General features: G+C 34.8%; 1 protein-coding gene across 1 annotated transcript in view; it reads left to right on the plus strand.

Annotated features, from left to right (window-relative positions):
• MALRD1 (MAM and LDL receptor class A domain containing 1) overlaps positions 1–23,340 on the plus strand; it is a 243,159-nt gene that overhangs the window by 149,063 nt on the left and 70,756 nt on the right. Inside the window, exons 28-31 of the mRNA XM_025895435.1 lie at positions 4,345–4,525; positions 13,691–13,819; positions 17,249–17,410; positions 20,070–20,227. Of these exons, the coding sequence (XP_025751220.1) occupies positions 4,345–4,525; positions 13,691–13,819; positions 17,249–17,410; positions 20,070–20,227 (630 nt within the window). The remainder of the gene's footprint in view (positions 1–4,344; positions 4,526–13,690; positions 13,820–17,248; positions 17,411–20,069; positions 20,228–23,340) is intronic.

Consider the following 23,340-nt stretch of genomic DNA (forward strand, 5'->3'; position numbering starts at 1 on the left):
TGGTGGTCTTGGTCTGTATTTTTAGGAGGAATTGAAAATTATTTTAAGTGCTCTGTCATTAACATTGGACTTTCAGAATTTCTCAGGTTGAGTTTAGGGAATTATAAGGTACAGACTTTCAAAATAGGTTGTAAAAATTATGTTCTGAGGAACTTTCCAAAGTTTTTTTCCAGAGGTATTGCTTGGTAGTAGTCTGCACTAATAAATAGTGGACCACATGCTGGGAATAAATAAGTCCAAACCAGAAATACAGATGCTAAACTAGGAGGTGTTCTTCTCTTGTATCCTGTTTTATAGACCATTCTTTATAGAATGGTCTGCTCATTCTATAAAGCTTATAGGTATGACCCACAAACAATCCTCTTTAACTCTTTCTGTCTGCATCATGCCTACATGCAATGAGACTCCTGTAAATTAACTGGAAAATGAGATTTCCAGCCTGAATGACAGCCAACACAATCAGCCCCCACACACACAGACAGCACAGATAGTATCCACCAAACCCACAGATCTTGGCAATCTTTTGTCAGCCTGTTGGAACATAAGAGTTTGACTGGGCCTTTTGCCTCCAATCAGCCCAGGTTGAAGAGCAAACTAGACAGTGAGTATGAGCAGGAGTCAGTAACAGAATAGCCTCTTAGAAAGAAAGGTAATACTGTGCCCTCCAGCCTCCTCTACGCTGAGACTCATTTCTGCTTGTTATTTTACTTATGCCTCCTTTACATTAATATATGTATATGACAGTGAAAAAGATTGAAGGTTTTCTGAAAGCAATAGGCAGGTCAAAGCACAGACTAATTTTTCTGCTGCCTCAGGACATATATGGTTTTGTTTTTGAAGCAAACAGATTCCAAAGATATGAAAGAAATGCCAAAGCACAACACAGATTAAATGGCTGGAAAATGCAGAAAACAAAACAATAATTCATGAAATGGAATCCGCATAGCTTACAAGCAATGATCCTCTCAAGACAAGGATGTATCATGAAGAGAGGTATAGCTTACACCCCTGAGCCAAGCCAACTTCACTGTCTGGGCCTGGAGAGAGGAGGAGAGCCAAGCTTCCTGCTTGTTCTCCCTTTCCCACATCTCCTTGGATGTTTCACACACTGTGTAGGGCTTATGTCTTTGAAGGGGCTTTGCACTCTGGATTGGAACAACCTTCATGCAGTTATGCAGCAGATGAGGATGCTTTTCATTTTGGTATGTAGAGCTGTAGCTGAGTAAGTGAAAAATCAGCTTTTCAGGCTTTATGAAGTGCTGCTGTTGTATAGGAACTCCTGCTGTGGAACCCAGACAGGAAGAGAAATGTCTCTTTTGTGTTTTATTTGTGTACTCATATTCAAGAATTTGTGCATGGGGACTGCCATAAATTTTCTATCTGGAAAAAATTCTTCCTAACAAAAAGTATTTCAGTGTCTCACTGTATAAAACAAATGCCCCAGGGCCTGTAATTGCGTAAAGATTTGATGCTTTACGGCTATGATACCATATACAAATTGACTGCTACAACATTTTTATGTGGTTATTTCTAAAGAAATATGTGATCAGGATTCCTTGTTACTTGCAGCATCCTTCACCCAGAAACTGATGTGATAAACATAACACAAGTCTGAACAGAATGTTATGTAATAAAATATAATGTGAAATCAATCAAAATTCGACTAACAGCACACATGAGGCCCATACTTTTGTTAACTGTGCAACACTTAACATTTCCAGATTTTACATAAATATTTATATCTCTGTATTTTAAAAAGCTCCACTAACTTCCATACATCCAAACTTAAATACAGGTCATTTTTTTATAGATTTGGAGCTTAATGTTTGCAAAGATACAAGTTCTGAATTTTTCTAACTTGCTTAAATGTATGAAAGTAAAGAAAGTCCCTTATCATTTAGTATTATTATTATACATTTCATTTAAGTTTCCTAAATTCGCCACTAATATACAGCACTGTAAAATTGATCAGTAATTTATATTCCAAAAAATTGTCAAGTGCAGACAGAAGAGACTCTACATACAACAAATGGATTAAATGTTTAAAAGTGCTTCTTTACTAAGTTTTGGTTTTGTATTCTGTGTTGGAGATCTTAAGACCAAATGTAACTCGCCATAACCACCCATTTTATTCATGTCATGAACAAGTGGAAGATTTTTGCAGACTAAACAAATTACCTCAATAATAAGTAATACTCTTTTGGAGGTTATTAAAAATATCAGAAACAATGGTATATATATTGCTGAGTTATTGGAATAATTAGGTTAAATTGTTGAATACATATTTGATGGACAGGAATAATAGAAGTAACATTAAAATAGATTTGCCACATTGTTTTACCACTGTTAAAATCAGCTTCAATTACTGTATCTACTCCTTTTGAGTACAGTGTTAATATAGAGTCTTCTAAGCTGTGCTTCTATGTTGAAATGTTCGTGGAAGTTTTAGAAGAGGTCTTATGCTCATTCTGATTCCACTCCCCCTTAATTGCATTGATTACAGGCTCAAAAGGGATTTCTTCAATGGAACAGGCTCCCTGGGGAAGTGGTCAAAGCAGAAAGCCTGTCTGCGTTCAAGGAGTATCTGGATGATTCTCTTAGTCGTGGTGTAGTTTTAGGTAGTTCTGCAAGAAGCAAGGATTTGGATTTGATGATTGTCATGGGTCCCTTTCAACTTGACATAATCTATGATACTATGATTCTATTAAAAGAATGGACCTCTGATGTTATGGCACATAGAATCAGGAGTCTCACTGGGAGAAATACACTGAGAAAATGAGAAAATAAAGCAGTTGTCATCAGCTCTGGAATTAGTGGTGCAAAGCACCAGTGAGATCCTGTTATATTATTTTCACTTTAATGGACTGTGTCATTGGCCTTAAACCATGGAGACATAACTGAAGAAGCAATGCCCTTAGTACTTGTAGTGCTCAGACATCATGACTTATTAAAGGGGTGCTATTACCACTGGTCCAACGTCATTAGTTATGTGCAGAAATAGTTATTCAGATGGATATCTATGACTTTACATAGTTAAGTACGCGTTCCATATGCAGTTATAGAAACTCTTCTATGTGGTTTTTGTTTACTTAGCATTTTAAAGTTGTCATTGTTTTCAAAAATTGTTTTACAGTTAATTATGATATTCCAGAACACCCTTGCCAAGCCACACTTCAAGCATGTCTATGCTTTGGTAGGTCTGAGAACCTCCTTCTAAAAGATACCAACAATTCTATGAGTTCCCTGATTCAGAAACCACTAATGTAATATTTTTATGCATGCTTGTCTGAACTTTCTTATTCAGAATACAATATCTAAACGACCAAGATTCATTTTCTCATCATAAATATGCATAAGACAATCTTATTAACATAAATCTGATCTAACAGGTTCACCATGGATAAAGAAAGGTAATTAATTTTCCTCTTTGCTTATTTTACTGCTGTCGCTTTTTTCCCTAGATTTTGCTTGTTCATGTACTACTGTTTTAGAACCTTTGCTATGCATTGTATTTAGCTGTTTGATTCATCACACAGTGCTTTCTCAACCCTAGCTGGAGTGTACTGGTTTTTGATAAGAAAAGAGTAGAAAAAAATTTTCTTATTTACAGTTTGGATGATTATTCACACAGTCATAAAGAAAAACGAATTTAGACACATACAGAACTTTTCCAAATATTTACTTTTGATGTTGTGATATATATGTGTAATCCCTTCACAGCAAGTGTAATTCGTTCATCTGCATTCTAATATTACTATTAAAAAATGAAGCATGTTGTTTACTGCTGACTTGCCATTTAGGTAATGTGATGGGACATTTCAAGAAAAGCTTTAAAATATATTAGCATACTTGAAAGGCAGAATGCTCTTATTTACTTTCAAATAAACTGTACTAAATTTATCATTATCATATGTTTGTTTTTCCTCCCTTATATCACCATTGTCACAACTTTTTAAAGATTCTACCTTAGATACCCTAATTTTAAAATGGTAGAGTAGCCTTGCATACAGTAATATATTCTAAAAACAAAGAACAGTATTATATAAAGTTAAGTACAACTCTACCAAAATGGATTGTTTTGCAGTTCAATCATACAAATAGTAATTTCTCTACCAAGACTCTGTCTACTATTGATGGTTATGTTATTTGTTCAGTAATCATCTAATTTCACTACATTTCCTATTATCTTAGCAAAGCATTTGTTTACCAATTGTTGACAAAACTGAATGGATGTCTTCCAGTCTTCTCTCTGTTTGGTTTTGTTTGGTTGTTTTCCAAGAAAACTTGTATTTGATAGTCCATACTTACATGTATCTTACTATATATAATTTATTCAAATTTCAGACTGATGATGGGATTGTGAAAATATGGAGTGAATCAGGAAATCATACTTATGAGTGGAACAAAGCTGAGTTACACTTGGGGAAGCTGAGGAATTTTGAAGTTATCTTTGAAGGCATTCGTACCAGAGACTTAGGAGGAGGAGCAGCAATAGATGACATAGAGTTCAACAATTGCACCACAGGTAAGTTCAAGAAGGAAATTTCTAGAGGGATGTTACACGAGATGTAGGAAGTTCTTGTTTGTTTTTAAATTAATTTGTTTTCATTTATAATTTAAATACCTTCTTCTACTCATACAGAAAATCTTGTATTAATACAGTGTTCACTAAATTATGGCAGATAAATCCAAGAAATTATTAAGTTTTTGTTTCCTTGATTTATTTGGTTTTGAGTAAGAAGTTTCCTTCTTTAATTCATTGGTAAATTATTGAGTCTCTGATGTTCTATACAACCATTTAATATAAATTATGTTAGCTTATATCATGTGTAACCTGTGGTCTTTATGTTTTAGCATAAAGGCTCTTGCCATAAAAATGAGTGGAGACTACAAATAACCCACTGTCAATAGTCTTTTTCCCAGTTCAGTTGAAGTGTTAAAGGCCAACAAAATAAAGAAAACCTTTGACTCACTCACAGAATACTCACTCTATTTAATTCATGTTTTTGTGGATATAGGCTAAAATAAGAACAGTGTTGACCTTTATTAAAACAACAACAACAAATAAAAAAAAACAACAACCAAACTCCCTCCCAAAACAAAAACCAAACAAAACCCCCACAAACAACAACAACAACAAAACCAAAAACAAACAAACAAACAAAAGAAGATAAATACTAAGAGGATCATGGCCTCTGTCAAGAAAGAAAGTGGTCTTTCTGCCTGGTAGGAAGCTGACACAATATAAGTGGATTTTTTGAGTGAGGTGATCATTACTGATGCCACAGATCAACACTGTATGAGTTTTGGGTAAGTTGTTTGGGCAAGCTTTAATCTCCTGCCATAGACTGGATGCCCATTATCAACTGAGTACGAAAAGTGAACTTCTGGAGAGCATCTTTCAACCTAGATTCATCTGAAAAAATGGAGATTTCACATTCAGAAATAGTTCTGTTGTATAAATCAAAGAATGGAAACTGGATACAACTTGAGACTTTCTTCAGAACTGAACTTTGATAAAACTGTAAGGCAGATGTACTCTTAAAAGCTCTTCCAAGCACATGAGCATTAGCCATCCTCTTGTGCTTTTTATAACATCACATGCTGTGCTTGTGATTGTTCTCTGAAGGACAAGGGTAGAGAAGGATGCCCTGCTAGGAGATGGTAGGTCAATATCCCTCTATCATCTGGAATAACAAAGCGGATGCTGATCTCTCTTGCAATTTGTTGCCAACTGTGTTCACATGTATTAATTCATACCAGTGGGGTCTATTTAAACTACATTTCTGGGATTCTATCCCATTTTGGGGCTACAACAATTTAGACACTTCATTTCACAGTCAGATTCATAAGACATTCAGCAAATAAAAAAACCTTAGGATTTCTTTTTTTAAGGAAGAAGTAATAGCTCTGTTAAGTTCATAAAGATGCTGTCAACATATCTTCATGTAATGTAAAAATATTTCTTCTTACTCTTAATTCCATACATTATATAATAACCTGAAAAAGGACCTTATATAAACACGACTGGAAATATTCCACAGAGTTGTCATTTCAAGAAAGGAAATTGTTTCAACAGGGTTTTGGAAAGTTGTCATATGAAGGATCATAAATCTCTTAAAATGCTAAGATTGCTGAAATTTACATTGCTTTTAGTCTATGACCCTACAAATCTGAATGTTAACAGTGTTTTATAACCAGTGTTGCATTAAAATACCTTTGCAGTGAAACAGTTCAGAAAGTAACCTGGTTTATCACTTTATAGCAACTATTTGTTTTACAGCACTGCTTCAATAAGAAGCTCTTTTGGGAAAGCAGTTGCACCATATGCTCCCACTACTTTCACTTACTTACAACTTCAGCATAGTAATATTCCTGTGTATAGGAAAATTATTGTTTATGAAGATGTATGATTCAGAGAAGGCTCTTTTCATAAAAGTTTGAAATGTGCAGTTGAAGCTCAATATGAAAGACAAATTTTTTTGAGATTGATTTGAGAAAGTTGGAGACCCAAGATGCTAATCCTTTACAGAGCTGTCACTTGCATGATCATTGTTTTTGCACTCTAATAAGGCACAGTCTTTACACAATCGGGAATCATTCACTTACAGCCTCTCTGGTACTGTATGCTAGGTACAGCAGGGTTATCAGTAAAGTTTAGGTGTATGTATCCTGTGGGAATGTGTTTATGCTTATGCTTTTGCTTATCAGCAGGATCAGAGGCCTGTCATGCGTTTGCTTTTTAACTGTATTTATGTGCATCCGTGCAAATGCATGCCTGTCAAAAAACAAAACAAACAAACAAAACCTGAAAAACCAACCCACACCCCACCACAATTTCATTGCCTTTAGTGCCTTTTACATTGACTCTGTATATGATTTTTTGCCTTCTACTCCACAAGTTGAGATCTGCTTACTGAATTTTCTTCAGCCTTTGGATGTGCTGACCTTCCTGTTGACATGACGACATGAAGAAGCCTGGTCTGACCCTTCTCATTCTTGTTGTTATTGATTGTTTACTTTTGTAGAACAAACAAGCAAAATACATTTTGCCAGTTTCTCAAAAATAACATTTCCCATCTGAGCCAAGCCTGGGGCATTCAGGATGGAAAAAGCATGTCATGTACAGATTGTATTTTTTTTACGGCACAGAGTGAACAGTTTTATTGTGTCTATTATAAAAAAACTAAAAGACAGCAAACACAGTCTTACTGTTGCAAACTCAAGAAGAAGAGTAGCATACAAACCAGAAGGGGTTTCTTATCAACAAAATGACTTGATTTACAGCACTTACCCATAAACAGTGTTTTTAGGTGTAGAATTGCTGAGCTAGACACATGGCCAGAGTCCTCTAGGGTAACTGAGTCCACATTTGTATTTTTCACTGGAACTTATAATGCTAAAGTAAAATCTTATACAATATTAGGGGTATTCTGGACATGTTAATTACATAAACAGTGGAAGACACCATGAAATGAAAAACCTAGAAGATAATTGGAAATAATTAAAACTCTAATGACAGGTTTTAAATAAACAGAATGGAATTGAAATGAGAAAGCCTTATATTGCATGGAAAAAAAAATGAACACTTAGATGCTTCCCAGCAGATAGATTAGAGTGTTGGAAATGAATGTTAGACCAATTATAGAGCTTTCAAATATTTTGTGATAGCCTCCTCCTTACAGACTGCCCTTTTGGAAGCTGTTGAATTCCTGGAACACGGTTTACAGTCAAAACAATAAAACAATTGCCTCTTTGCAAAAAGTATGTACTCAAGACAGTAAAAAGGGAAGAGAAAGGCAACTTGAGTGATATTCTTAAATTGGGAATATCACATCTATTTTCTGAGATATGGTAATATTCAGTGGTTATAGCAGCATTTAATAAATCTAAATACTTATTTTATTGTACATGTATTTTCCTTCAGCTTGCTTTCATACAGTGTGTTACAGAAATAAGCTCTATACAACATAAAAGCATCTGCATGGAGGTGGATTAATTCTGCAGAATTCTCTGCTCTTCACTTACATAGTTGTGATTTACATAGCTTATGTGATGCGAGGATTGTCAACCGAACACAAAAAATATTTTCACTATTTGCTTTTAAAAATTAATTAATCAACAGGTCCTATGTCAGTAGAACTCTACAGATAACTTTATTTATTATGATCTGATCTTCTGGGGTCCTGTACTTCAAGGTTCGTTTCCCTCAGGTCTCACTAATTTCTATGGAAGCAAAGGACAAGAAAAAAACATGGGTTTATTGGAAATATGAGCTCTTGGAAATATTGTCAGCGATAGAAAAAACAAAGATATAAAGGGGTCTTATGAATTGCTTGTGAGAGAGTAAGCTACGTACTGATAATAAAAATAAATTAAATTCCAAATCCGATACAATTTATTTTACAGTTTCAATAAAAAATCTGAAAAATACTGGAGTCACATCACACCCAGAGAAATTTATTCTTAATATTAAATTAATTGAGGTATTGATATTTTTTCACCTTCTTGTACAATAATTTCTTACACATCTTCAGTGACAGACTGTGTGGCTCAAATGGAGTTTAATATGGTCATTGCTTATGCTTTTTAATAATTGATTTTGGCCATGCATAAGGTTATTTGCAGGCTAGAAAAAAATGCCTGCACTTTTGCCTTAATAAAAAGGTAAAATACTTATGAATGTCATACCAAATAATGCCTAATGATAAATTTATTTTTAAGACTTATGACACTTCGTGATAACATCTTCTAAAAAATCTGTCAGAAATAAGCTGTGGTCTGGTATCCTTAAGGAGCACTTCAAGAATTATTGATTTGCTTTTTCAGCTAATGGCCCACTGTCGTATAATAGTGAATCAAAAACACAACTTGTTAGACATGCTGTTGCCAGTAGTCTGAATTTTGTACATTTGTAATTTTGAAGAAAAGGAATCTTATATTTCAGATACACAACAGTGAGTATAAACATGGACATGAACATTACTCAGCCATATCACACGCACTGATTTTCCAGGGCACCACCTGGAAAACTAACAGTGAAAGATAAACAAAAATAAGACAATCATAACTCTAAATTAAAATTCAACTGAAATTTCTAGAACTTTCGGTTATTTAGTTAATTGATATAACTTTTTCATAGTCTGGGAACTTGGTGCCATACAAGTCCAGGAATAAGAAAAAGTGATCTTTGTGGTTGACTGTGGGTTGACAGACTCTACAAGCTTTTCTTCTAAGGTTTAGGGTAAATAAGATAGTGTCATTACAATTATGTCTAGTTTTTAAAAGAAAGGAAAGCAAAAATACCATGATCTATTAATAGGAATTTGATTTACCAAATTGAGCTGAACAGAAATTTTGTTTAAAATATAGAAAACCTTGCTTTGCTTGATAGTAAACTTTTTCTTTCCCTTTCTCCTCATATATTTGCATTCCTTCTCACCTACTGTTTATGGCAAAGACCATAGGTGAAGGTACTGAAATCCTTTGAACGACTTTACTTCCGTGCCCTCATAAACAAGAAGCTTTGAAAGTCTCAGCAGAGAAATCCTTTCTCATTAGAATTCCATCCTAGCTTTGCAGATCAGAGATACAATAACTAAAATATCCTACTGTTTGTGTGTGTAGGCCAGCTTTTTTATTCTTAAAGCAAGCCAGTGTTTTCTTTGAATCCTCAGCTATGTATCATGCAAAGCTTTACATTTAGTGGAGAGTTTAGTTCCTTCTCCTCAGACACTTGAGAAAAGTTCAAACTCTTATAACAGAAATATTCAGTACAAACCTAGACCTGAAGTGAAAGGGAATTCAGACAGAGAAAGATATAGATTTGTGTTCAGACAGAATGTACATCCAGTTACTTGGTTTTTTTGATATTTTCTTTTTTTTAGCCCTTCAAAATATTTAAATGATTCATGATGTCTTCCACTAGTTTTTGTCAGTGTCAGGGTATTTTGACATGAGGCACTGGAATCACATCACTTGGTTAAACTTCTCAGTAAATGTGCTGAAATCAATGTTAAAATCCTTAATTGTTAGTCTAATATTTGGATTTTGCCTTTAGAAGGAAATTACTCTTCAATTTCATTGTGAACTGTCATTTTAAAAATTGCTGATACATGTTGAATCTCCATTACAGAGAAAGAAAACTCATTTTAAGAAGTCTAGAACTTTTGGTAGCTTTAACTTAACTTTAGTGTAACATAGATCAACATGAATGCACTTTATCGTTTGAGGGAAAATTTTACTGAACTCAGACCTCATTACACTCAACAGAGGACACAGATATGAACAATTCAGTTCTAGACAAGAAATAATCTCCCTTTTGGCAATGTGAAAATCAGTCACAGCTGCCTTCCAGAGGACATCCTGAATGCCCTTGTATGAGGGACTCAGTGGGGAAGGCAGAGTTCTCAGGAGAGATTTGAAAGAAATACAGGCTCCCTCCACTCAACTTGCCAGGGCTGCCACAGTTACACTGGGGGAAGAAGACATGAGCTCCTGCACAAGTCACGTTATGCACAAGTGCTTAAACAGCATTGGATATTAAGACTTTCAAAAAATGCATGAAAAATATAAACTCATTTTTACTGAAGAGGCCAATATTATATAGTCTGGATTCAGGGAATTAATTGCATTTGATAATCCCCTTTGAAAAGATTAAAAAAGGGAAAAAAAAGAGAAATATGGTAGCAGCTTGAAAATCATAGAATTCTCTAGTTCTTATTGCACTGTACAGAAGTCATTTACACACCTGTAACACTCTAGGGTTACTATTTCTGTTTGAGATTATGAAAAATTGTATGAGCTTAATCAAAAGATTTCTTCACCACCATTTGCCACATATTTTGAATAAGAGAAAGAAACAAGTTATAACTTTTACCTCATTTTTCATGAAGAAACAGCCGTGGCTTTTTAAGCTTCTGTTTATCTCATGGGAAACTTTTGAAGAAGAGTTACTGACTCTGAAGATACTTTGTTTGCTAGCATGTGGTTGGAATTTCCAGTATAAAATTAAAGTCTCTTAATTTTGATATTTACTTCACATATTGTTTACTCTTCCTATCTGATGGTAGATTTCTTAACTCCACATATTTCAAATGGACCACAAGAGAAGACTTTTGTCTGTACTGGCAATAGAGTTACAATTTATTTGCGGTATGCATGATGTGCATCTATATCTTACTTGCTTTCTATGTACATACAAACACATAGAGGTATTCTTACTAGGAGAGATCTTATCTTTGGTGGTATTCTGAGAATTACATTGTCAAGAACAAAATATGCAGAAAGGAAAGTGGGTGTATGTAAATGCAAGTTCTATGGCAACCATCATTAACATGCTTATTTTGTAGGGTTTAGTGATCCAGAAGCCAAACCAGTCCTACTGGTCTTTTAAAAACTACTTAGAAGATTTTATGGCTCTTTGCTGCATCAATACAAAATTGTACTTAATTGAAAAGTGATATCCTGTGCACGCTTTTTCAAGTACTGGCATTTCATTTGGCATAGGAATTTGCAAAGCATCATGCAGTCATTAGTTACTACTTCATCTAAAATATGTCTTGTGGTAGTTTCCAGTGGTGTCCTGGCTTTTGGGAAATGCTGCAGTTCCAAAGGGAAATCAAAGAAATGAGTGCGATAACCCATTATCATTTTTCTATGCCATAATAATTGTTTTAATTTTTTTTAATTTATAATAATCTAATACCCAAGTATTCACTGTAGCAGAAAAAAGTTATTTACAAGGATATGTGCTGTGACCAATTATCTAGGAGAAAATAAATGGTTTAATTGCTCCACTGATTCTTGTTGATCTACTTATTTCTATGTTGATCTAAATCTCAGTTATTATAAGGCATTAAATTCTTCTCTGTGTTTATGTTTTATATTCTGTATTTTATTTTGGTTTACAGTGAGGTTTTTTGTTGCCTATATTGTTTTTTTCTGGGAAAAGAACAAATTGAGGTCTTTTGACCTGCTGCATATCCACACTCCCTGTAATTCCTCTTATTTCTATTTTGTGACAAATCCATGTTTGTGCATATTTCACTGTTTCATACATCTGATATTTTCATACATGGCATCAGCTCATTCTTTTGCTTGCTGTAGCTCACTCATCCATTGTAATGTTGTAGTTGCTCAAAGATAGGTGCAGAGTAACACAACAAGCAAAGTACAACCGATAATTTTTTTTCCTCATTGTAATCTTTGTCTTAATTTGTTTAGAGTGTATTTAACAGTAGATAATTTTTTTCCTTATAGGATTCTTGAGCTGTTGCAAGAAGAGGCAAGAAAGAAAATTTGCCATATTTTCTCATGCCTTTTTTCTGCTTAGAACAGTTTTTCTGTATGTTTGGATTTCATGGAATGTTGTGATCAAGAGTATTGGGAAAAAAATGTAATATTATATGCTATATATAATCAGCCATCATCCAATGCATGCTATCTTGTTTTGATTTAGATTTTAGCTGGTGTAGAAGTTTTGGTCAGAATGAGCGTACTCTGAAAAGTTGATTTTTTATGCCAGAATTCTGAATAGAAGTTTAGAATATTTGGTCTGACTGTGCTATGTTAATGCCAATATGTTAATTTGAAGAGGGATTTTATTTCTCTCTGCCAAAGGCTGCGGTAGAAAGTCCATTATTGCCATAAGCATGACCTGATATCCTTAAAAATTACATAGAAACAAGGTCTTACTGCAACAGGATAAAATTCACAGATATGTGAATCTGTGTTTGGGCTTTATGGCATTCACACCTGCTGAGATAAATGTTTTCATTACGTCTGTGTATGGATCAAGTTTTATCTTAGGATAACCAAAGAGATGAAAATATTCATAAATGTTGGTACATGATATGTTTAAAGTACTATAAAGTAGCTTATTAAAAAAAAAACCAACTGTAATTAGGCGCTAAATATAAATCATAGTGTAACGACATAATGTTACTCTATCAAGGTAGAGGTGTGGAATATGATCAGTCACAAAACCATGGATTTTCAGATGTTGTTCCCCTTTCATTTGCAGTGAAATAAGATTTGAAAATTATTGTATGCTAGTGACTCTGCCATTACCTAGTTTCTGTCATTATTGAAGCCACTGAGTGACTTAAGGAAGTAATTTAATTTTCCAGCGCATCATTTCCAGTGCATAGGAAAGAAGGGAGATAAGGAAGTCAGACTCTTGTCACAAGTGTCTACTGACAGAAGGCAATGGGTGGAATTTCACACTCAGAGCAGAAGTATCTCTAAACTCTTCCAAAAAAGTTGTGTCTTATAATGGCTTTAAAAGTTTATGCATTAAGCAAATGTGTATAACAGTGATTTTCTCAGTTTAAAATGTTCTTATTTTCCAAACAATGTACTATAATTATGAGCAGAATAAAGCCTTTAGCCTGTCTACTTTTCAACAGCTCACGGAACACTTTTTATGGAATGCCCACAATACACTAGGGATACAGTTATGTTGATGCCAAACTGAATTTTCATCAAGACAAAACATTCTACCCTTGAAGCTTTGGGCAAGGCCAATACAGTAGTCTAGGCATGTATAATGCAACATTAAAAGAGTGAGACCAAATAACATCTGTTGGAAGCAGATACATCCCTAAAGTCATGACATTTAATGGCTAAACATATAAAAAAATCCTTTGATTTAATCACAATATTGATTTAAATGTCCTGTTGGTTTCAGTTGGAGAGAATCCCAGGGAATGCCCTGCCTTCACTGATTTTGTGTGTGGGAATGAGAATTGCATAGAGTCTCAGTTCGTCTGTGACTATAAACCAGACTGTGAAGACTCATCTGATGAAGCTGACTGCAGTAAGTATCTCTTTGTGTGTTAATGTAATCTCCAGTTACAATTATAGCTCTAAATGCTGTAGCATAGCTTAGGTGAGTTTACACAGATGATTCGCTCAGAAGGTGATTACAAGCAGGTTGCCATTTCTTCATTACAGAACAGTTGGGAAAAGTCCAGTCTGTTTATGTTTTTTGAAGTCCTAGTGAATACTGAGACAAGATTTGTCTGTAGGCATTCTTCGCTAAGGCTGATTGAGATGGCAGGACACAACTCAATTTTAAAATCTGGATCAAGTTCACAGGTTTTCCAATTCAGGCTTGAAACTCAGAAAAAGTAAAACATTATGCCTTTGTTCCTGCTCCATGTCTTTGTTTAGTTACAGTTACTGTCTGGACCAGGCATTTGGAGCAGGAAGAGTTAGTAGCCTGTACATACAGTTCAGTAATCAATCTAATTGTTAATCTTTGAGCTGAAGGGCCAAATTCTGCTATAATGCAGATATAATCAAAAGTAACCTTGATAGATAAAGTAAATACATTAAACAAATTAATTCAATGTTCATCTTGTGTGGAAGTAAAAGGACTTCATTGAAATCAAGAAATACTTGGTGATCCCTTGAAAATCAAAGGCCTTTTCACTTGCATACGGTTGCTATATGCTTTGACTGGACAGGATCACAAAAACAATGTCCCTTTGTTGGGCAATGAAAATAATATTGTTTTAGCCAGGCAGCAGACTTGCAGACTTACAGACTTACACTTACTGGGATACATACTAGATGTCCCTATAGGAGATTTAACTTTGAGTTTCTCCCTTTCATAAAAGTAAATAACAGTTCTGAAGTACGTATGCTGAAGCTGGTGTCACTATTTCTGGTTTCTACCTCTTCAAGTGCTCTGTGTTGTGGAGAATTTTGTGAATCACAATCATGGAAATGGATCTACATTGAATCATAACTTTAAAATACTAGCCGTTTAAAAGTAGATTCCAAGAAAAGATATATTTTAAACATCTAATCTGATTTGTTGTATACAATATTAATTTTTTCAGGAGTTAGGCAAAGTAAATGCAGCAAAATATTCTGTAAAGTCACCCTTATAAAATTTTCAGGCCTAACAGACACACAGTAAATCTGAATTGTATCTGAACTGCTTGGTAAAGGTATTCAAAACACTGTGGAGGCACTATATTGTTAAAGGATATAGTAACTTCATTGGGGGAGAGCGTTGTTCTTTTTTTTCTGAAAGGACTGTGATAGCATCAATTCTATCTTCTTGGTCAGATAATAGACAGAAATATTTCAGGCCATAAATGACCTTAAATCACAGTAAAGCAACTCAGTCCTTGCTATACTAAAGAAAAGTTTTTCCAAGGGAAGAAGATACTCACTTTAAATAAGTAGAGTGAAATATTATTTTATTGTAGATGGAAATGTTGCAGCTGCATCAAAATATTTTCATCAGTCTTTAGCCTTGCTGTTTGTGCAGAAGTGTCAAAATATCAGTAACATAGAGATACTGTAATCTGGCATTCAGAATATTCAGATAAGCCTCAGGTATACTATTTCCCTATCTGTTATATCTTAGTTTCAACAAATGATGCCTTACATTTAGATAAATATACCTTTCCCCTGAGCATATATCTTATAGATGGGAATAAACAATGTTGATGGGCATATAATGCCTTCTAGATATGGAAACCTCATTTTTTAATGAAAAGGCAACAGGAGCTACTTAATCAAAAAAGAGAGCAGAACAGGCACAGAGAAAGCCCTTCACAGTCTAACCTATACCATCACAAATGGTTATGGCCACATTTGTCTTGGGTTTTCTCCTTTGCACTGAGCTCAAGGTCTGAGCTTATTTCACATTCTACAATAGTTTCATACCAGTGTAACTCCAAAGAAGTAAATGGACCATAATCTACTCAGCAGCAATTCCTCTGTGCAGGATTTACAACAGAACCTGAATGAAATGAACTGCATCCATGTAGGCTGGTGAACTTTTTTGTTTTAAATAAAGGCATGGAAGTAGTTTACTCTGTGCTTCATTCAGTCCAGCCAGGCAATTTTGCAAAATTTTCATTCTCTTTCAGTTACCTGGTGAAAGTACAGAGCTGAAAAAAAGCACACATGAAAGGAGTTTCAATTTTCATGAATTGCAGCCAATTATACACACAGATTTGATAAATAAGAAGCCTCAGTGTTGATGACCCAACTGGAGGTGTACTCGAATCATTGAAATAAAAGCAATTGTTTCAATAAATGGAACAATCTTCTTCTGTTGAATTCTATATAGGCTATGCTCAGTCATAAAATATAAAGCACCCAGGAGGTACAGATATGTCACATGACTATCAAACCAGAAAATACTATTTATAAATATTTACTAATAATTACCTTCTGAAAGCACTGTTAATATGTTAGGGTAAAAATCCTGAAGTTGGGTATTCTATTATGACTAGTATAAATTCTAAATGAATTTGGACTTTGATCTTGTTAGAGACGTACAAGAAAACTGTATTTGTTTTTTTGATTAATGAGTTCCCTTCTTCACCCTACCTGCATGTGATGGTCTTCGTTGTTGGGGTTAGGCTTTATTAGGCTTCCATGATGCTTGTAATGCAGTGCCAGTGCAGATGGTCAGTACATTTGAATAGTACTAACAAAAGCACAGAAGAGTTGAAGTGGGAAGGCACCTCTGGAGATCATCTAGTTCAACTCCCTGCTTGAAACAGAGTTCACTGCAATAGGTTGCACAGGGCTTTGCCAGTCAGGGTTTGGATATCTCCAAAAATGGAGACTCAATAACTTCTCTGGGCAACTTGTGTGTTTGATCAGCCTTACGGTTAAAAAAGTTTTTTTCTTAACCTTGAAAAGTGCTTCCTGTATTTTTACCCATTGCCTCTTGTCCTGACACTGGGCACCACTGAGAAGTGTTTGGCTTTGTCTTCTTTAAACCATCACAGTGAATGTCTATATACACTGACAAAATCCCACTGAGCATTCTCATCTCCTGAATTTAGTTGGTGTCCTAATCACCAAAACATCTCTTTCATCATAAAACTGCCTTCAGGCATAACATTCACGAGGACGAGCCACATATCTTTATGAAAAATACCACTGCAGAAGTGCAGTCCAGTTTTCCTAGCTAATTGACTGGAAATCATTCTGTCCATTCACCTTGGATAAGAATTAAATTTGGTGAAGTCCTCAGTTTGTCATCAAGAGTTACATGGGCATTTATCTGTAATAAAGTTTATATGTGTTTGTGAAGAATTAGTCTTTTCTTTCCTCATTAACTACCACATAATATTTATGTCCATACATGGAATGCAGGGAAACATAGCGTTAGCTCTACAGAATCCTTTTCATTACCACGTACAGTATGTTCATTACAGCACCTTTACATAGAGCTGGGGTGATAATTTACTTCTGGTTGTATTTTCAGGTTACTACACAAATATTCCTGGAAGCTGTAACTTTGAAACACAAGACCAGGAATGGACAAGTGTATGTGGATTAACACAAGACCCTAATGATGATTTCGACTGGAATATTAGCAACAGTGCTGTCATGGGACAAATGGGTCCTCATACTGACCACACACCAGGTATTGCCATGTGTACTACATCATTTTTGGGAAAATTAAATATTCACCAAATTAAAGAAACACAACCAACTACCTGCCGAGGTAACAGCAAATCTCAGTGTGATCAGCTGATGCGTCAGAATGGTTCAAAGCTGCAACAGGAAAGGTTCAGATTGGACATAAGGAAGCATTTCCTTACACATATGGAGGTCAAACACTGGAACAGACTCCCTAGAGGTGGTCAGTGCTCCAAGCCTGACAGTGTTTAAGAGGCATTTGGACAATGCCCTTAACAACATGTTTTAATTTGGTCAGCCCTGAATTGATCAGGCAGTTGGACTAGATGATCATTATAGGTCTCTTCCAACTGAAATAATTTCATTCTATTCCAATAAAAAATTTTATCTATACAATGCCAGCTTCTGATATTAAAACATGAATTTTTTGAAAGTATAACTAGCTACAGTAATACTCTTCTCCTTGTCAATATTTTAAACAATCTACTTTTCCTGGAGTGTGGTACCATCCTAATGAATTCTCAAAAAATATGCAATTATATGTAGGTCCTCAGAGAATGGCTGAGGAGCAAAGTGTGTGGATGTGCATGAAATGCTTAAGGTTTCTACTTTGCTTTAATTTACCTCCCTGGCATTGGCTTGCCAGAAATCTTAATACTGAAGTGCTACTGAAGATGTTGCTGATAGACTGCTACCAGAATGCCTATTGATTATCAGAAGAATTAAATGTATTTATAGGCAATTACAGTAATCTGTGTTATGTAGACAGAGCAATAATTATATATTGTATTACATAAATGTTAAATAATATATTCTCTACATTATACAGTATATCTGGATGGGATATTAATTTCCATCACAAATATATCAATCTCTATATGAGAAGTACTTAGTTATCTTTCCAGAAGCCTTGATGGTTGGAAACCCTATCTTAATTTACATCTGATCAACAAAGTATCATTAGTATTCAATCTAGAAGTATCACGATCTCTACTGGTTTTGTTTTGGATTTGTGAGCAGCACAATCTCCAGGTCTTGACTCTTTTTTTTTTGTGTTTTATGTTTTCAAAATCAACAGAAATGTCTTATCGTGGGTGGCTGTAACCATTTCTGTTCTACCCATTTATCCTCCCTTTTCCTTTAGAGGATTCTGCACCTGCTGCAGGAACTGCTCACCTGATCATGAGGGAACTGCTTATCTACCATAAATCACAGCTTTTGCAGACATCCACACTAGTTTGTGTTGCTATTATGGTCTGTAAATGTGAAAGTTCATTCTTCTTGGAAAGGAACAGGACAGACATGTAGAGGTAGAAACGGCTGTCCCTTGCAAATAAGTAGTTTGACTTGCTTTCTTGCTGTTCCTTTGATGTAATGTGATGAGAAAAGAACGACTAGCCCTTGGTTTTTCAAGATTTTGTGTGATTTTCTATTTCAGTTTCTGTCATTTAATTAGTGCTTTGTTTCTGTGAAATTACCCAGCAATTGTAAGAAAAACAAAGTTAATAAAAGTGAAGCAAAAGGAAAACAAAAATAGAGCAAACGTGTTTGTAAAATTACCCAGAGTTGTAATTTTACTTGTAAATTACTTGTAAATTTTACTTGTAAATTTACTTGTAAGTTGCCGAGGCAAGAAATATTCACATTGGCTATAGAGAAATCTCTTGTCAGAATTGCCAACAGCTTAAATACTGATGGCCTGTAATGTCCAAAAATGTCTATCAGCCCATTACTGACCCAAATCCAATTCCTTCTTGTTCCAAATTAATTTTGTCTAGTTACTAAGCATATAAATTCAGTGTACAGAGCATGCATGCCATTATAGCAATATGAATAAGTCTGTGATATTATATCTATTGTGTATTAAGTGCATTGGCACAATGTTGTGTGGAGGAATCTCATATTGGTTTAAATGTTTCTTGTATTGCTTCATGTCTTCTGTCTGGTGACCAGTGAGAAGACCCAAAGGAATAGCGTGAAATTGTGTCAGGGGAGGTTTAGGCTGGATATTAGGAAAAGGTTCTTCACCCAGAGGGTGGCTGAGCACTGGAACAGGCTCCCCAGGGAAGTGGTCACAGCACCAAGCCTGACAGAGTTCAAGAAGCATTTCATCAATGCTCTCAGGCACATGGTGTGACTCTTGGGGTGTCTCGCTCAGGACCAGGAGCTGGACTTTGATGATCCTTGTCAGATTATTTTATGATTCTTCTAGCACAAGGACATCTAGAAAACTGAGGAACAGTTTTAAACCAAAGAGGAGATATTTAGATTATAAATTAGGAAGAAATTCTTTACTCAGAAGGTGATGAGGCACTTGGAAAAGTTGCCCAGAGAAGCTGTGGATGGCCCATCCCTGGAAGTGTTCAAGGACAGTCTGGACAGGGCTTTGAGCAACCTGCTCTAGTAGGTGGCATCCCTACCCATGACATGAGGATTGGAACTAGATTATTTTTAAGGGTCCTTCCAACCCAAACTATTCTATTATCCTATGAAATATGCAAAGCATTAACATGGAAGATCTCCATACAACCAAGGTGTGGTCTACGTGTGAGTGGTAAAAAAAGACTAAAAAAATGTTAGCATCTTTGTGTGTAAAAATGCTTATAATCTGAAGCATAAAATAGTATTGAAAAGCTCCAAATATTTTTTATCTTTTTATTAAGGTAAAGGACAGAGGTTTTTGTATGTAAACTCATCTGCCCAGAAGGAAGGAAACAGAGCAAGGATAACTACCACCAAATTCTTCCCAGCCAGTCTTGGAGTCTGTAGGGTTCGGTTCTGGTTCTGGATGTTTGCTTCTAGGCAAACAGGAGTCTTAAAGGTAAGAGAAAAAGTACTTCTGCTACATCATAATAATATTTGCTTTAGTACTGTTTGCATTTTTGTGTCTAGAATTAGCAAAATCTTAGGAATTCATGTTAACAGTACCTCATTACATCTTCACTGTAGTAACACCTATATACAAAATTTTTGTTGACAAGATCGAGTGACAATTCTACTTTAGTTTTAGTTCCACTTGAAGTCCTTTTGTTACATATGTAAGAATTAACACTGCAGATTTGACTACCATACTTAAACCTGCCCAATATCAGCACAACTCTCTGCACAATTCACTCATTTACATAAAATAGAAGTGGTTTCCAATGTTTAGTGGTTTAAAATAAAATTTTTAAAAATATTAATATAGTCATGTGTAAAGGGTGTTTAGTAAAACAACTGTAAATAAGGTATTTTACCATATTCACAATTATAGCTCAAACTTCCATGAAAACATCATCTTGCTGTTCCCCAAGGATCCTTGATGGGTACCTCTGGTTATTAAGTACTCTAGTTCAAGCAGTGATGTGAACCCCTGGCAAAAAATTCATTTCATGGGACTCACTGAATAAATATATTACACAGTTCCTTGTTAAGTGGACTGGGCAAGACTCCTGTCTGTGGTGGTTTGTTAGACTTTGAAAATACAGGTTATGTTTGTTTTTTAATTTGGACAGAATAGAAAAATGTGCATATGCTAACTTCTGAACTAAGATAGTCTGTTTTAAAAGTGAACAAGAATATCTTTTTGGCCTTAAACATCAAATTAAGTCAGGAATTTTGTACCACTGTTTTCTTCACTGGAAAAGATAATCATAGCACAGTCCATGGGATTATAGTTCAATTAGGCTGAAAGGGCCCCAGGAGGTCTCCAGTCCAACCTTCTGCTCCAAGTAGGGTCAGCTACAAGATCATGCCCGATGGCTCAGAAATTTACCCAGTTTTGAAAATGGACATAAGTGGAGACTATTCAAATTCTATGGGCAACCTCTGTCACTAATCAACCACCCACCATGAGAAGACTCCTTATACCCAGCCAAAGAATAATATTAACTTTCATTTCACCCTTTGTCTTTTTTTTTAAGTATTTTTTTCTGGATGGGATTTGCATCTCCATTTTATCTCTAGTACCTAGTTTATGAATCCTCTGAGTATTGCTGTAAACAATTAATAATAACACAAAAAAATAACTCATTGTATTGCATGAAGTTAGTATAAGCAGCAGTAAAAAGCAGACAAATTGGGTTTTTTAATTTGTTGATAGCTAAATACTACGAGATTATCTATTATTATCTACTTGTTTGAATTCAAGTATCTTGGACATTACAGTGTGCAAGATTGACAGTGAGACTTTTTGAAGGAGCTTCTGAATGTTTCCAAGCTTCCCAGAACACTTAGTGTTTCTGAATAAGTAGGTGTGTGTGGCCTATGTGTGAGTTAGTAGGTAGATGGTCACACAGAGTCTGCTTTTTATTTTTTTCTTTTTCATTTTGAACAGACTAGTTTAATTAACTCTCATTGCCTTCAATTTCATAAAGAGATCCATAAAGAATTGTCTTACTTCCACACACAAATAAAGTTCTCTGTTTATGGTTTTGCAACGTGCACTTTTTATGTAGAAACATGTAACAGTATTCACAACAGACTGAAGCACTCAGCAACAAATATCGTCCTGTCACAGGCTCAATTTACCCATATGGACATTTTGCTCTTTTCTATCAAACTAATAATCTATTTAAGCATCAGCTCTTGCTGATATTAAATCAAGAATATAAATTAGCTGTAACCATTCAAGTGAAAAAGAAAAAAAGTCCAAAAAGAACAAGCAAACAAAAAAAGCAGTAAAGCCCAGAACTTCTAAAGCAAGAGTTCTGTAAAGATTTTTTTTCAGTTTGCACTGGAGGTGAAAGAAGTCAAACTGTAATAGCAAGTCTGAATAATGTGTTGGAATATAATAACATCAGTACAAAAGCTGATGTTATAGCTCTTATCTAAAAAACAGCTCTCTGGTCAAGTCTGAACTAAAAAAAAAAGGACTGCAGATTGGACGTGCTGAGGTGTGTGATTAAAATAACACAGAGGGACCTGTAAGAAAGAAAGATAAAAAGAAAGACTGTATTGGTATAGGAAGTAGATGTGGTAGAACTACACAAAATAAGGTAAAGTTATAGGAATAATCTTATTTTTACCCTAAAAAGCAACTAGTCACTGAAGAAAAAGGAACTAGTAGTGCTTCTTTTCTGTATTCATAGTGCACATTTCAACTGCACAATTCCATTGTCATAAACTCTGTAATTTGTTCATAGAGAAACCAAAAGCATAGGTTATTATTATTATTATTATTATTTTTAAAAAGGACACAATGTTTATAGCAACTTTTGAATCAACATAGAATGGATGCTATTTCAAAGAGATCTGAATACTAATGCTTTAGGACTTCAGTCAACTATTTGCCAACAGGAGTAAAAATTGCTTAGTAATTATTAAGTACAAACCCACTAGTTTTCCTTAGAAGTATGTGGTGACAGCGTTTGAGATGGAAGTTATTCAGCACTAAATACATAGCTGGTCTAATATATCAATTAATATGCTCTGAACGAGAATAGCTCTCAGTACAAACAAATTTTGCTGAATTATGATGCATAAGTAAATTTTTTAAAAAAGTCCCATATTTCTCTTTGCATATTATGACTATTTAGTTGCATTTAATGGCGCGGGAGAGCAGTTTCAGCAAAGAATGTATGGGTTTTTCACATCTCTTTGTTTCCATTGTGGATCTTTTTGATCATCTGTCAGTTAGACTGAAAATATTCAGCTTTTATTATGCTTTAACAGTCTTTCTTTGCCCGTTTATTTTGGAAGTTTTTCATACAGTTGAGAATTAAAACCAAAATTAATTCCCTATGTGATAGTATAACTGATATATCAGTTTTCTGCTTTGATATTTGTTGATACTAACAAAACTGAGGTATAATGGATTTTATTATAGGGTAGATAAATTCTACTAAAAAATCCTGAATTTGTTATTGTTTCAAATTAATGTTTGGATGAAATTTTTTGTTACTTTAAACAAAGGTTTAGAGAAATAAAGAGAAAAGAGATAAGTAATTTTTTTAA

This window comes from Manacus vitellinus, unplaced genomic scaffold (assembly GCF_001715985.3).
Source record: "Manacus vitellinus isolate BGI_N305 unplaced genomic scaffold, ASM171598v3 scaffold_3_pilon, whole genome shotgun sequence".
In the NCBI taxonomy this organism is placed as follows: Eukaryota; Metazoa; Chordata; class Aves; order Passeriformes; family Pipridae; genus Manacus; species Manacus vitellinus.